This window comes from Uloborus diversus, chromosome 3, assembly GCF_026930045.1.
Source record: "Uloborus diversus isolate 005 chromosome 3, Udiv.v.3.1, whole genome shotgun sequence".
NCBI classification, from domain to species: Eukaryota; Metazoa; Arthropoda; class Arachnida; order Araneae; family Uloboridae; genus Uloborus; species Uloborus diversus.
In genome coordinates, this window is record NC_072733.1 from 64,246,236 (window position 1) to 64,262,757 (window position 16,522).

General features: G+C 31.2%; 1 protein-coding gene across 2 annotated transcripts in view; it reads left to right on the forward strand.

Moving 5' to 3' along the window:
* The window catches only part of LOC129218643 (NF-X1-type zinc finger protein NFXL1-like), a 168,312-nt gene that overhangs the window by 81,756 nt on the left and 70,034 nt on the right, over positions 1 to 16,522 (forward strand). For both annotated transcript variants that reach the window (XM_054852960.1, XM_054852958.1), the window contains exons 5-7: positions 665 to 783; positions 10,566 to 10,744; positions 13,652 to 13,813. In XM_054852960.1, the coding sequence (XP_054708935.1) occupies positions 665 to 783; positions 10,566 to 10,744; positions 13,652 to 13,813 (460 nt within the window). The remainder of the gene's footprint in view (positions 1 to 664; positions 784 to 10,565; positions 10,745 to 13,651; positions 13,814 to 16,522) is intronic.

The window sequence follows — 16,522 nt, forward strand, 5'->3', positions numbered from 1 at the left end:
ACGCTAAGGTGCTATTATGGTTATTTGATGCACTGGACTAGTTTGGCGTGGAAACTTTGGCTGTCAGTGATGCTCAAAGGGACGTAATAACATTCACAAAATCAATATTTAGTAGCCAATAACGAAGCTGATACTTCCTTCTAAAAAAAATTATGTTGTGGGCGAAAAATTCGCGTTAGCTCTAAAATTCGTTACTTGTGAAAAATTCGCGTTATTGCCATTTCGCGTAAGTCGGATCGCATTGTAGCGGGAGTCGACTGTACATTTAAAGAGCCTTAAAATTTGAAATTAGAAAAAGTATTAAATTAAATATATTTAAAAGAAACAACCTTTTCCTGCCATTTTTGATTGCAAAACTTTAAATCTCTCAGAAGTTACAGAATGAGATTTTGATTAAAAAACCACAAATTACAATTTTGATTACTTAAAAATTTAGCAATTTTGATTACAATTACAAGGGATTTAAATTATAATTATTGAGATTATAATTGAGATTATGCAAAAACAAAGCCTTTACACATTCACAATTACTCCAACCTGATCCATATCATGCACTACTGCACTTAAAATCATTTATATTCACTGTAAATTATTCCCTTGCCTATCCTTAGATAGAAAAGAAATTATAGTGTTAATTTATTTTTTCATTTATATTTTATTTAAGATTTGGTCATGTCATCATTGTTTTGGGATATTTCATTTACACTGTATCCAGAAATGGGCAAAAGACAGCTTGTACAACCTATCTGACGTTGAGAAAAAGAAAAAATTGCAGTGGTGCTGGTAAATATCTAAAACATTTTTCTCTGACTATGTAAAAAGAAATCTGTGATGCTTTTGTATTTTAAAGAATTCTGTTGCAAAAATTTATTTTGCACAATGTCTTTTGTCTTAGCATTTTGTTTAGTTTGTAATTAAGGTCATCTGTGGATGATATAACAGTTTTGAGTTGTAATATATAATTAGGATAGATATTTTCAAAACTTTTTTTTTTGAATTAGAAACTATGCTAAATTTTAAACATGTTTTCCATTCTACAGGAATCCTTTTTAAATTCTTTCATTTTTGTAATTGTTAGTAAATAAAGTTATAAGTAGTTAAATGAAATGTAATAGTAATAGCATAAATGAGAGAAGCTTGTTTAAAGTTTATAATTTGTAATAAAAATTCAAATATCGTCACCTCAGAGCAACACTAAATCAATTCACAGTCATAACATTAAGATATCCTACTGTTGCTCTGAGGTGACAGTATGAAATTGATGACCAGCAATGAATATGCTCTAGGCTCAGCTTGACTGGTCTTAGCCAATTTATTAATCCCCAATAAAAATAGGGAAACTTCCTAAAACTACTCATCCTATTGGAAATAACAACTGCATCTAGAAAATTTATTCCATTCTAAGGCTACAACCCTAGTTCCCCCAAGAATTTTATTCCAGGAGATCTAATCTTTGTTTGTATCAATGTTTCCTGAAAAAAAATTGTAAAAGTTTTGAGGCAAAATGATGCTGGAAATAAAAGAAAGGCGACCCCCCCCCCCCAAAAAAAAAAAAAAAAAAAACTTCTCTGGGCGCCATTTTTGTTCCTCAATAGCTCCCAAGAAAAAAATTCCTAGGTTTACAGGAATTTTGCAAACTCAAAAGGGAAGAAGACAATTTACTGCTTCTGAAACACAAGCTTGCGGGTGGTAGGGTTGATTGGGAAAAGTATTTTTTTATCGAAAAATCTTTTCAGCTACATGTGAAGTGTAGTTGCCATCGTGGGTCATTCATTAGATGGAAGTTGACACGATACTTAAATGACTGAGTTTCCAAAAACAAAGCAGAATTGAATGTTTTCTTTTACTAAAGACTAATGAAAATAATGCAAAATGTGCTGCAAATTGTTTTTTTCTTTTTTTTTAATTTTATTTTAAGTATGTAATTTTCTTGAGAAATGAAAAATTTTGTTCTTAAAACTTAATCTTATCCTCATTGCTTTGGGTGCAAATGTGCCAAAAACTTTTCAACTGAATTGTAGTTTTAGGAAGGTTTATTATTTTTAAATTGTTTTCATGCTACAAATTCAAAAAATTATACCTTAATTTTTGTCATAGCCGCCATATTTGGTCATTCCCGAGATGGCAGTACACAATACTTTTTGAGTGCCCAAGTTTCCGAAAATGACATTGGATGATTAGTGCAATGCAAACTATTTATCTGCAGAGTATTTTTAATTATGATTGATTTAGATGCTTATATGCTAAAAACTGACTTTTTGTCTTAATTGTAGTTTTTTAAGGATTATTAATTATATATAACTACTTTTATGCTTTAATTCAAAAATCCACTTATTATCTTAAATTTTTTACTTAGCCACCATATTTGGTCGTTTACGAGTTGAAAGTAGACATAAATTTACAAAAACATAATTGCATGTTTATCTCAATGTAAACTATTGAAAGTAAATGTACAATTATTTGTGAATTTTTAATTTTAATGTAAGCATCCTTTATATGCAAAAGAAAAAATACTGATGATTATTGGCGTTGGCCTATGATCGACGGATGTTGAATTTTGTTATTATGCATTATATGGTATGCCCATTGATGCAACAAGTTAATCATATTTATACTGGAAAATAGCTTTGTACTTTGCTCAATATGTTTTGTGTTATATACTAATAAAATAAAAAGAAGAAATATAAACCAAAAGCGGAGAAAGATTGCACGATTACAGCAAAACGCTAATATGCATGACATGTGGCATCAAAGAAACGCTAAAATAAGTTGAAAGTACTTTGTTTTCAACAAGTAGTAAACAAATGAAAAAAGTTTTGAACGAAGTGTTAACAAAAAAAAAGACTTGAACTATAAGAAAAAAAATTTAAAAAAGTCCAAGATTTTTTTTTAAAAAAATTTGTATAAGTGGAAAAGTTTTAGTTCTTATGCATTACTACTTTAAACAATTTTGATTGTTTTGAAAATATTGTTACTTAAACTTAATTTTGAATGAAGCGAGTAATCTGGAATTTTCTAAAAAAATAACCTGGAAAAGTCATGGATTTTTTTTTTTTAACTACAAGTGTATGAACCTTGCTTATAGTGTTGTGGTCACCCCAGTGGCAAAAAGTTTTGTAGCTGTCTGGGACAAGCTTTTAGAACTTCATAATCTGTCTGTAGAATTTGCACGTAGTTTCAATCAAAAAAAATAAACGAGTCTTTTTTAAAATAATTTGTAACATGGCAGGAGGTGACCCCCCCCCCAAAGACTATAGTGCATCTCCCTAAATTCTGTAAAGCACTCCCCTCTCAAGAGTGAGCCCCCCCCACCCCAAACTGAGATCAAAATCTTTCTCAAATTACCTCCCCCCCCTTCCCCAAAAAGTTTCAACGGTGCAATCTGATACCCCCCGGTCCTTGATGGGCATGCTATAAATGTTAACTGAGTAAAACTCTTTGAAACTCTTAAAAATCTCAGAATTTTGTTTAACTAAATTTTGTGATTTTAATAAAAATAAAATTAGATTTTATTTGTTTACCTCTTAACAAAGCGTATTGAACATCAAAAATGTGAACAATCCAATTATCATAGCGGATGCAAAGAGATTGCAATTCTCAAAGTACTCCAAAAGTATAAAAATGGATCATAAAAAAATTTATTTTTTTTAATTAGTTTAGAATTGCATTTTAGAGGCTTATGATAAACATATAGTTAATATCTGTCGACACAGTTGAAGCAAAACTAAAATTAAACCATCTATTTTCAGCATTTAAATTTTTGACTCATAAACAAAAACGAAATTTCGTTTTAAAATCTTGAAAAGATGACTTTAATAGATTTTTCATTTATTTGCCTCCATATTAAATGAAGTTAGCTCGAAAAAAAAAAGCAAGAATTTGATTCTCATATTGAACGCAAACAGATTGCATTTTTCAAAATAAAGTATAAAAGTGGTAAATAAAGAAGTTTATTAAAGTAAAATAATTTTTAAATTACCGTTCACCAAAAATTCAGAGTCGGAGGGAAAAAAAATTGGGATGAGAAAAGGTTTAACACCATACACTAAATGGCAATAATTTTATAGCTGATACCCTGATTAAAACGATCACATTTCACTTTGCTGATAAATGTTTTTTTTCTTTGTTTGTTTGTTCAAGTCATTATTGGGGAGAAAAAGTCATGACACGGCATTTTCAGAGAAATTTATAACACCACAACTGCTAAGGATATGATAAAACAAACAAGCAAAATTATTCACTATGTTTGGCATTATAAGTTATTTATCGCTTGCATCACAGAAGTGTGCTTTTTTTATACACAGAAATATGCGTAATTTTGATTTCAAATTTACTTTTCAGTAAGCAATCTGTAAAAGATCCTCTTTTGTTTTGGTGTATAGGTGCGACTAACGCACACGTGTGCATCATGACATAACTTGAATCTTTCCCTTCCGGCGTAACAGTTCATGCAAATAAATGTCAAAGTTGCGGACAGCTTTTTTTTTAGCACAGACAAGGACAAAACTGTCGGCCATAAAGTTTCATTGTCCGTGACAATGTCGCCGTTTCGCGGCGTTTCTGCCATTAGGGTGGTCACTCCAATAATCTTTATATTCATGTTCTAAGAATCATATAACAATCATTTTGATTGAACTACTGTAATACATTGCATATACTTCAGACTCTTTATCTGCATTGAAACTCATGTTTGGAACGCCACCATCATTTAACGCTTTTGTATGCTGTTGTCTCCCAGGTTTCTAATAATAATATTGTGCAATGCCTTGTCATTAGTTCTGCTGCATAGTTTTTAAAAAAGCTTATTACAAAGAAACACTTGACTTACTCAAAAGGTGTGAGTTTCCATGCTTTGTTAAGGAAAAAAACTGACATAGTTTTTGAAAAGTGTCGGTATGTTTATAATTATTTAATAATGTTCATACGTATCAGATTCCATGTCATTTGAAATTTCCTACAAACTTATACAAGTAGTAGGAACATTTCATATGTTGGAGAGACATTGTAAGCATTTTACTTTCTCCTGGGTCTTTTTCAATTTCCACTATTCTTTAGTTTTAAAATGAGCATTCATTATTCCTAAATGCTTAAATCAACTGAGCATTAGTAGAATGTGCCTTAGTAGTTAAACTCTTTTCATACTGGCATAGTTTCTTGATATTTCAACCTTTTTTCTTTTTATAAACTGAATTTTGAGTTTTTCAAATGAGTAATATTTTTAAAATTCTATTTAGTTTTTTGTAGTTGTCATTTTATGCATGTTTGAATGAATTGTGTTTTATAACTATGGAAAATTTTACTAAGTTGAAAGAACTACTTTTCACAAATATCAGTTCTTTCTTTTAATTCTAAAGCTTGTATAAGTTTTTAGTTTGATAAATTTGAGGTACCTTTTTACAGATTACATTTTTTATTTTGAATTCATTTTGGTGATTGTTAAAATACTCATAATGAGAAATGTTGTAAAAATGACTGCTATATAATGAATAATAATTTGTTTATTTCACTAATTATACAGGCTTGTGATGAAAAAAAAATGCAAGAAGAGTAATAGCTGAGCTTAATGTATTTTTTGGTGCTGATTTTAGGAAAAATCAGGAAAAGTTTCAATTACGTCATATTTTCTTGGGAAAATTAAATTTCGTGTAAATTTACCATCTACAGAATACTCCTCTGTGACATCTCCTCGATTCTTTGCAGTAAATAGTGGGAACTTCATTACATATGCAATTTTAACATTTTCTTTTCTCTGCACCTTTCATAGAGCGTGGCTTCAAGTCCAAGACGTTGCGAAAATTCACCAGCTGATTTTGTTTGTATTTGGCAAGTGTTCCTTCAAATTGCATGAAGATTATTACAGACTATGTAAGACAACTTTGTATTTTGGCCCAAATTTCAAGACCGGGATGAATCCTGGAGTCCTCATAAAGTTTGGGCAGTATCTCATAGCTCTGCATATATGGCTCACGGGAAAGAAAACTGCTTCTTGATTTAGAATTCCTAAAATAAGGAAGAAACTAAAAAATCACTCTGGGGATTGTTACTTTTGTTCTTCCCTTTTCTATGGGTAAAACTGCAAAATAAAATCCTTCTAGAGGCGATTCATCTCAGCCCTTCCTCATGATATGACTACCAAAAAAAGTATTTTTATCGCCTCTGCGTGGAAAATTCAATAATGATGCAGTTTGTCAAGTTTATACCAAAAGATTGCAAATGTTTTAAACCCTTGTGCAAAAAGTTCTCAGGTTTTCCTGAAGTTACGTTGAAAGAATCTCTGCTGGGCAGAAATTAACAAACCTTATGAAGGAAATAATTTAAGACTAGCATGACTATAAAGAAAAAGGGCAACCTTCAGAGATATCATCATTAAACTTCAGGGTTGTTACAAGAATCCTGGCTATAGAGGAATCTTAATGAACAGACTATACGAATTCGAAATGATAAGCTGCTCCATGCCTGTCTAGAAATTGCATTTCCTTCATCAATGTGTGGACTTTCCCCAGACAATTTAGGATCTGTCAGTGAAGCACTGGTTGAAAGGTTTCACTATAGTACCAGCCTAGAAAGAGTAGTGTGCCGATCGACGGGGAAAAAGCGAGGTCAGATCTGAGGAAAAATCAGATGGCGCTGCGCTCGAGGTGTACGTTATACTCCTCAATCAGAAACGTTTTAAATCAGCGATTGCATGCTCATTTCTCAGTGTAAAAGCCCCGTTTTTTGGATTGAACTTATTTCTGCCCAAAAGACAAATTCTGTAATAAGTGCTATTTGTTACACGGGTGTTCATTTATTTTTTGAAGAATATAAAATTACCTTATGCCAATTTATCTTCAATGAAAATAGTAGACTATAAGGGGCCATTCATTAAATATGTAAGGGTCCCGAGGGGGAGGGGGGTTGGAAAAGCCTCTACGTACCTTTGGGGGGGGGGTCAAACTCATTCTTACGTAATATTTTCCAAGTCTGTATTTCACATTAGAAATTGCGCGGTCAACAAGTGATTTGGCAGTGATTATGTTCCATTTGCGTATGGAAGGTAAGAAACGTGTTAGGATAGGATGTTTTTTTATTTGTTTTACAAAGAATGAATAGTGTAAAATATAATAAAAGAGTCGCATTATGTATGGCATGTTTTATTTTTAATTAATATTACATCAAAAAAAAAAAAAATGTCGAGAAAACATTCACTTTAGATTCTAACTTTTCAGTAACTATTTCTTTACGCAAAAAGTTAAATTTAATAATGTGAATTTAATAACGATTCCAGTGATGTAACGATTCCAAGATTTGTTATTTTATCATTTTGAAAAACAAAATGGAATCTTACGTAAGAATAGGGGGGGGTGAAAAATCTTATGTACCCTTACATGGGGGGAGGAAGATCAAAAATTGCCAAAATCATCCTTACGTAATTAATGAATGGCCCCTAAGTATTCAATAACTGCGCGTCTCTTATTTCTCTACTAATAATAAAGCTGAAAGTCTCTCTGTCCGGATTTCTGTCTGGATCTCTGTGACGCGTACAGCGCCTAGACCGTTTGGTCGATTTTCATGAAGGTTTCCGGAGCAAAATTAGTAAATTACGAAATTATAATGACGTGGAACTGTAACGTGGGAAGAGCGAATGAACATAGCCAATTGGTGAGAAATTCATCGTCCATTATTTGTAAATATACAAGTTAATCAAATGACCTTTTAATTTTTTTCCTCCGGGCAAAGTCCTGCGAGTACCGCTATTTTCAAAATAAAACTGCTTCGAAATTCTTAAGCTAATTAAAATTATCAGGGCTTCTCAGTCTGAGTCGAAGAGTCGGAGTCGCTTGAAAACCTACCGACTCCGACCTGTTTTTTTTTTTTTTAATTTTCAAGGACTTTCTTTACATTAAAAAAATAATAGGATCACTTGCTCCGATCACATATAACATGCTAATTTGCAAACTGCAATTGGCAAACAGCTGGCTTGATTATTTGTTGAATTTTCGGTAATACTTATCAACGTCAAACTGCTAGTTTGCTTATTTTTATAACGCTCTTTAGAACCTGTCAGCAAACGGTTTTGTTGTCAATAATTATCGAAATAGAAGTGTTTTTGAATCTGACGTTATCATTGTCAAAAAAAAGTATTTATGTATTTTTATTTTTTATCTCATATGTAAAATAGCGAAATAAATGTATCCTTAAAAACTAAAAACAAATGGGGAACCTCCTTGTCCCTCTCCTTTGTCTAACATTGCTTATGATAGCTTTAAAATGTTCATTTCAAAAGGAAGCGCAGCCTCTGAATCTCCCTACCTTTAATCAGGAAACAACATGACAGTGCTACAATTAAAAAATCTAAATAAGTAGTGATCAAAAGAACATTGTGATACATGTTTTTGGACGCAAAAAATATTTTCCCGTTGTCGATATATGAGATTTTAAAGCCTATGGGAATTTTAACAAAAGCGAGTCTCGCTGTTACAAATTTAGCGAGTTTCGATGGGGACAGACATCTTTCTCACGCTCTGCAGATATGGATGTCTTGCCACATGCAGATGAAGAAATCGTCTGTGAGAAATTGGTACCTTCAATCCCTCGCCAAGTGTTTAAATTTGCCACTTTTCTTAAAATTTCGGGAGACTTAAATACCTTTTATCTCGATAACGGGGGACGATAACAAAAATAATAATCAATTTCGTACAGGATTTTAAAAGACTAAAATTAATTTTTTTTTTTTAATATAACTTACGTGCTCGTTGATTCCGTTTGTCCGAAAGTCGAATGGTCGGTCGCTAACAGTTACCAGGCATAGCGTTGCTGGAGATTTCCAACCTATTCTCCAGACCTATAAACTGTAGAGGTGGTGCTACCATATACCGTGCCCAAGTCGGGCTCTTTCTCATTTAGGGGCCTCATTGACTCAGGAGTCGTTCCATTCTGCTTTAAACTCATGCTGGCTACGTGAATGGGGCTTGAGTCTCCCAAGTGGCATTAAAAACAACAACAAACTGCGCCCTAAGCCATCTCGATTGATAATACATTTGCCTTAAAATATAAGTATCAAATTTTCAGTCAATTGTGTAAAATTTTGTTTTGAAAACATCCTTGTCTTTGTGTTTACTTCAATATTGATCTTTTTATCGTCAATATTATTTTCCACATAATTTTCATTATATACAAAAACTACAATATTTGGAGATTTTTTAAATTTCATACAAACCCAATATTCGTTAGGCAAATTAATATGAACAATTTCATTTATAATAGATTTATACGTGGTTATTTCAGAAGTATGTTGGCAGATTTGGGAAAATTGTCGGAATTGCCTCATCTTTCAAAAACGTTTTTCCCCCGAGGAATCAAAACTTCCTCACCATTTATAATATGCTTAAAATGCGTTTCAATAAAATGTTTTTCGAAGTGCAGAGCACAAATTGAGCAATATTTATCAAAAACTTTATCTAACCTGGGAATTAACGAGTTCCACTTTAGTTTTTCTTCATCTGCTGGAGCTTTAAAAAGCGTAACTTTTTCCTTGCATGTTTTGTACCCACTTTTGCACCCTTTTACAAAACAAGATGAAGCTTTATTTCTTCCAATGTTCAACTTTGATGCCTCCATTAAAACCCTTAAACGCTGTTTCAGGAAATATTCACGAAATAAATGTAAAAAGAGAAACGCAGAACTAAATTGTAACAAAATCCCGCGTCTACTAATTTAAACACCGCAAAATTGAACGTACATCTCGACCGCACTGCCATCTAGCGGTTTTCATACAATTTGTCTTCAAGAATCGTGGGGAAAAAAGCGCCGGTCGGCACACTACTCTTTCTAGGCACTATAGTTCCACCAAGACATTTGAGATATGGTGTGCAAATATCTAGGATGATGGGACAGAAACTTGTTTATAATTTGTTTGATGCTAGCAAAAGATAGAGCTGAGAACATCAAAAAGAAGTTTTAGAGGAAAAAGAGTACATATATAGTAAACATAAGCTTATTTTGTTTATTTTTTGCTGTTTAAAATTTGTTTCAAAATTTCATGCACATTGTTTTCTCACCTTGATCAATCGTGCATTTTATGTTTGTTAAACCTTAATAGAAAAAGATTGAAGTAGTATATGGGTGGTTTTCTTCTGGAAATTACACTATAATTCCATGTAAAATGTTAAACTCAAAGGAACTTTACTTTTTATCCTAGGTTGTGCAATCTGGCAACTGTGATTTTAATTCATTTAAACTAGTAAAAAGTTAGAAACTGATTGCTGAAGAATCAAGTGCATTACCAAGAATAAATTATTTTCCATATATTTAAATGAAAAAAAAACATGATTGTAAGATAATACATGCAAAATTGTTTGTTTGTTTTTTTTCTCTCGCTTCTTTTTGACAAGATTTCAGTGAAAATGGGAGTCAATTTTACAAAAAAAAATCCTGGCATGGGGGAGAAAAATGGGGTCTTTTTTTAAATGACTTCTAAAAACTATAAAGATAAGCACAAAAATATTTTGTATTTTTCGAAAACTTGAATTTTGCTGGCCTGTGTAATTAGTAGTACTTTTACATTCCACTTCTCTTTTATCTAGTCCCAAGTGTCGATGTGAGTATGTACCTTCCGAAGAAACATTTAAGTATTTGTGCTTTTGTGGAAAAGTGGAAGATCCTGTTACTGATTTGTGGACGGTTCCTCATTCTTGTGGACAAAAATGTTCAAAGAAACTGAAACCAGACTGTGGCCATTTGTGTTGTCTATTGTGCCATCCTGGTAATTATTGGCTTTTAATATTTGACACTAGCTTATGTTAAATTATGTTGTTGCGTTATGGTGATTACAATTTTTGTAATGGCTTTGTTTTTGCAATTACAATGTTTGTTAAATGTTGCTTTTGTTTTGAATTAACATCACCACATTTTACTTTTTAAATTCTTGTAGTTTTAATGCATTCATTCTTTAAAAACTAGAACAAATTTCCTTGTGATCAACTACATGAAAACTCGCAGAACAGTCAGACAATATATAGTTATATCAGGTTATGCAAGGTTCATATAATCTTCAAAAGCCTTTAAAAGTGCTTGACAATTTAAAAAAAGATTTTTAAGCTAATGTAGTGCTTGGATGTTTTAGATAATCAATGAATTGTCTTAAAATTTCTTTAAATACATTCTATCAATGAAAGTTTTTTAACATGGGTACAATATACCTAATATGTGTGTCACGAAAAAATTGCTTCCCATACATGAAATTTCAATCCTTTGCTATTTTGTTAATATAATATTATTGACAATTTGGAGTTATTTTTACATATGCTACCTTTGACTAACTTATTTTATCTTTAATTTTAATGAATATTAAAAGAATTTTTATAACCACGCCAACATTAACTCGATCTTTGTGAAAAACTTCTTGTGTTTGAGATTTCAATTATCTTGCATCTTGTTCAATATTTTTATATTTTTGACAATTGAAAGGTATTTTGACATATGCTACCTTAGATTTAAACCAAACCAAACCCAGTGGCACGACAGCCCATGGGGGCCAAAGCAGGGTTGTACTAGTTTGTCCACCCCGGAAATAACCATCCCGAACAAAATGTCATTTGGTCCACTTTCTCAGTAAACTAAAAGTTTTTAGTTAAAAATTTGAAGTTTGAAAATAATAAATAATTATATAGATTCTTCCTATTTAAGTAATATTTTGATTTTCAAAATAGTATACATAAATATGTATATAAACTATCGATTAAAAATATTTTAAAGCGAAAATGAAAAAAATCAGTTGAAGTTTATGTAAGTATATAAATCAAATGAGTGTTAATAAGTTATAATGCATGTAATAGCATTTATAAAAATATACAAATCTGCTGTACATTTTAAGATGTTTATCTGTGATGTGGAGCTTTATTGCTCAAAATCAATGCATTTATAAAATTAAAAAGTAAAAATAAAAAGGTTTTAAAGATTGAAGTGTTAAAACATTGAAAATCATATTAATAAAAAAAATATATAAAAAAGAGAGAAAAACTGCTTCATATTAATAAAGGAAATGTTGACATGAGGTGAAATATGTTCTTGTAATACAAATACAAATGTGATGATCAGCAACAGACTCTGTACCCAGCTAGGCTGTTCCTAGTCAATTTATTAATCCCCAATGAAGATTAATGGCCATTTTAAAGCTATCTACACCCCTTGCTTATTATAATCCTTCCGGTACACTGTTCTGAGTACCCACAACCCTACTAAAGTAGTAACTTGTATGACATTAACATATTCATAAAAACATGCAGAGTACGCAAATATTTTACTATGGCGTGACATCAATAAAAACTGGAAAATTAAAACAATAAAATGTTTTTAATCTATAAATCTTCGTTTTGTATGTATGTCTCCAATCATTTCATTTGACTTTTCCATTGAGTTTAATTTCTATTATTGTAATATATAATTGTTTAATAATCATGCCCAATAGCTTATTCACATTGTTAAATTTTATTACTTTTAAGTAAATTATGATCTAAAATTAGTTGCACCAATGTGTAATTAAAGTTTTTTTGGATTTATTACATTCTAAAGTTAACAATCATTCTATTTTAATAAAATGATGAATTCATAATAGATAATGTATTAGAATTATATACTAATTTTATTACACCATAACAATAAATTTATGTATGGATAATCAGTTGATTTTTTATTTTGTCCATTTCGTCTACTTTATTCCGGCGTCTTGGACATTTTACAAAAAAAGTATACAAAATAACAACCCTGGGCCGAGACCTACTTTGTCCATCTCAGTCTTCCTGACCTTCTTATCAGTTGTCTTGAATTTCTTACACCTGTTAGCCATGCAAAAATGTAAATAGGCTGCCTCCCATGCTTTTTTTATATTACAGTAAAATTAAGTGTTTGGTCAATTACTTTATGTACTTGTCATCCAAAGATTATTTTTAACTTTTTAGTTCATTTTGCTACTAAAGCCTGTTTTTTTTAGTTTTTTAAACTATTATTTTATTTTTTTTACTTTTTAGTTCATTTTGCTACAAAAGCGTGTTTTTTTAGTTTTTTAAACTACTATTTTAAGCACAGAGTTTATTTTCTGTGTTATGTAATAGACCTTTTAAAAAGTTGCTTTATGTGTTTTTTAATTAATTGCAAATCTTTTAGAATGCTCTTTTTATTTATTTATTTATTTTTTGATTCTTCCCCTCTTTCTCTCTCTCTCTCTCTCTTTTTTTGAATAAATGGTATAACATAGTTACACCAAAATCATTTTATTCAGTTGCTAGCATAAACAGTACACATTTTGCAATCATAATTTCACCAAAAGTGGAAAATATCTCATTTGATCTTAGTGTGCAAATTGATAGAATATAACAAGTTAATATTATGATCACCAATGTAAAGCACATTTTTGGCACTAATTTCTACACTCTCACTTCCTTTCTTCTCAATTAACTTTTTGTCTAACTTAAATTTAAACCTGTTCGTAAACAGTGTATCAATTTTCACATTTTTATCTTTCAAATTAAATTAGGAATAAACTGTTGGATTTTTTTTAAGTTAAGGCTTGGTGGATTTCGAGCATTAAAATTCATTCATGAATTCCAATTCGAAATTAAGAAATTAATATCCTCTTTGAATTCAGCAGTGATGTGTTTGATATTCTGTGTAGGTGCATGCCCTCCATGTCCTCAAACTGTTCTTTCATCCTGTGCTTGTGGCAAAAGCAAACCAATATCACAAAGGTGCAGTAATAGGCAGTGGACCTGTGAAAAGAAATGTGGGAAATTGCTGTTTTGTAAATTACATTCCTGCGAGGAAATGTGCCATGAAGGTATGTATTTTCAAGACATCTTACATCTATTTAATGATTGAAATATATTTTCATACAGTGAAAATTTATGTCTGTGTGATACTTCCAGAAATCTTATTCTCTTCAAAATATGATCCTGTTTTGTTACTAGAAATGTAGAAATTTGCTTAGGATTAAATGCGTTCAAGATATTCACTTATTGTTATAAATTTTCTCGGGGGTTCTGTAATGTGATCTCTACCAAGTACACAAGTTTTCATGTTTTACAGCATGCTAAGTTGTATTAATTGCTAGAATTATATGTGTACATTTATTAGGATACATCCACATTTTCAGCATGACACTGTGTGCCCATATATTCTTCAAAACTTTGGTTTTGTACTTATCTAGGAATGATTCTTAATTTTTTTTCATTATTCATTCCTTTTGAGCCTTTTGTGATGAGCTGTAAGACTTAATCACAAAAATTTCATCAAAAAATGCAGTTCCTCACATGTGCAAACTATTTTAAAGCTTGTAAAAGAAATTAGAAATGTATGAGTGTATAAGCAATGCCACATATGAATTGGTTTTTGTTGAAAAAGCATAAGTCAGAAATTACAAAATGTTCAAGATATAAATTTTTTTTTTTTCAGAACTTAAAAAAAAAAAAAAAAAAAAAAAAAAAATGAGAAAAAGAAGCAGAAACTTAATTTTAAAGCAAAATTCACTTTTGTAAGTGGTTAAAGTTTTGAACAGTACCTTTTCATTAATTAAATGCAAAAGCACACAAAACTCGCCCTTTTTACCAAAATTTTAAAATGAATAAACTAGTCGAATGAACATAAGTCCGGTCAAATTAGACCAAAAAGTAAGAGTGAGGTTACAAAAATTCGCACCCAGCTGAAAATTGGTAGCATTGTTTAAAACACCATCATAAATGAAATCTGAAAAGTCCTCATCAATCTGATCCATGGAAAAAAAATTTACTTGTGGTCAAATATCACAAAAACTGGTTTTTCGCCATTTTTAGGGGACGGCAAGTTTTATTATAAAATTAACCCAGACAAAAATTGTAGATCAGATAATTCTCTATAATGCTATTTATACGACTTTTATGAAAGGAGGTAAATTACTTTCCAAAAGTGTTGGCAACCGTAATTTGCATTAGTTTTTTCTCATTTGTTCTTTCCTTCTTGCAACAAGATCGCGTCAGCAGAATATGTAAATTGCCAGTAGCATTTAAGCTCCCGGCGCTTTGCCTCATTCTCTTCCCTTTCAATTTCAACCCAAGTCAGACTTGGTTGTTTTTCGAAAGCTCAGTTGAGTCTGTCCGTTTTTGCAGATAGCTTCGGCTTACTGCTCTTGATATGAATATCATATTTAAATATGTTTAACGTTTCATACTTTGACTTAGAATGTTTTCTTCAGAAGTCGTTTAATGTATAATGAGCTACTTAATATTGTAAAGAGTGCATTCTCAATATTTCGATTAACATGTCATTGTATATATCATAGCCATAATAAACAAGTTACTGTTAACTTTGGCTCTTCTTGACGTTGCACAAGATGAATGTTTTTTCAAAAACTATCACACGTCCTGGTTGAGCTTCCACTAAAAGTTAATAAGCTGAGCATTTTTAAAAGCTCACAGCTTAACAAGAGAATGCAAAGCCACGCTGTATGCATTGTGACTTTCGATCAACCTCTATATGCACAAACTCGAGAAATTGTATCAGCTTCACCTGATGGCTCTGAAATATCAAAGATCATCATCTAACTCTTAGGATTTCATCCACTCATTTTTTTTTTTTTTTTTTGTGGAGCAATTGGGCATATTATGCAAGAAAGGGGTATGAAAGAAGTACTCACATAGTTTTATGCCCTGAAATCATTAGAAAAAATGCTCAATGGTCATGCTTACGCAAGAGCTGTCCAAGCTTATACACTACTTTAGCTTGCTTTAGTAATTACAATATTGAAAGGGGTTAGTACTAATGACATCATGGATGCAGATCTCATCATTAATGTTGAAAACATATTAGATAACGCTCTTTCATATAATGACATTGAAAACGATAATGAAGTATCAAGGGCATTACTTAATAAATTTCATCAAAAACTGAAAGAGTATAAGGATCAAGGACCTATTGAGAAGCTTTGGATACAGTATTTTCATGTGGTTTCAATTGTCTGGGCTAATTTTATGATAAAACTTATCATTTTGCTGAAAATCGCTTAAAACCCGTTTTTGTGACCTTTGACCCTTGGATTAATAAGGACTTTTTAAATTTCATTTATGCTGGGTTTGAACAATCCTACCAATTTTCAGCTGGGTGCAAATTTTTGTAACCTCTGATGTCTAAATTGACCGAACTACATAATAAATCGAGTTTTAAGACTTGTAATAGTTTTATGAGTACAACATTATTGAACATATTTAGCAATTATTTAAAGCATTTCAAAGCAAATAAAACATTAAAAAAAGGATTTACAACTATTTTTTTATCATTATCAGCAATTTCGGCTTCAGTTGTGGACTGATTCCTCACAGTGTAATCTTGATGTTGAACTTGGATGTAGTTCATCATCTTCTCTACGTCCATTATTTTCGAGTTATTTTTTCTTTAATCGGTACTTTCTCTGCAGGATGAGGTGGAACTGTGCGCAGTTCAGCAACCTGTGTCTTAGACATGAAAATCGTGGAGTGGTAAACCTGACTGTCTATGGTAGAATATCCTTCAACATATA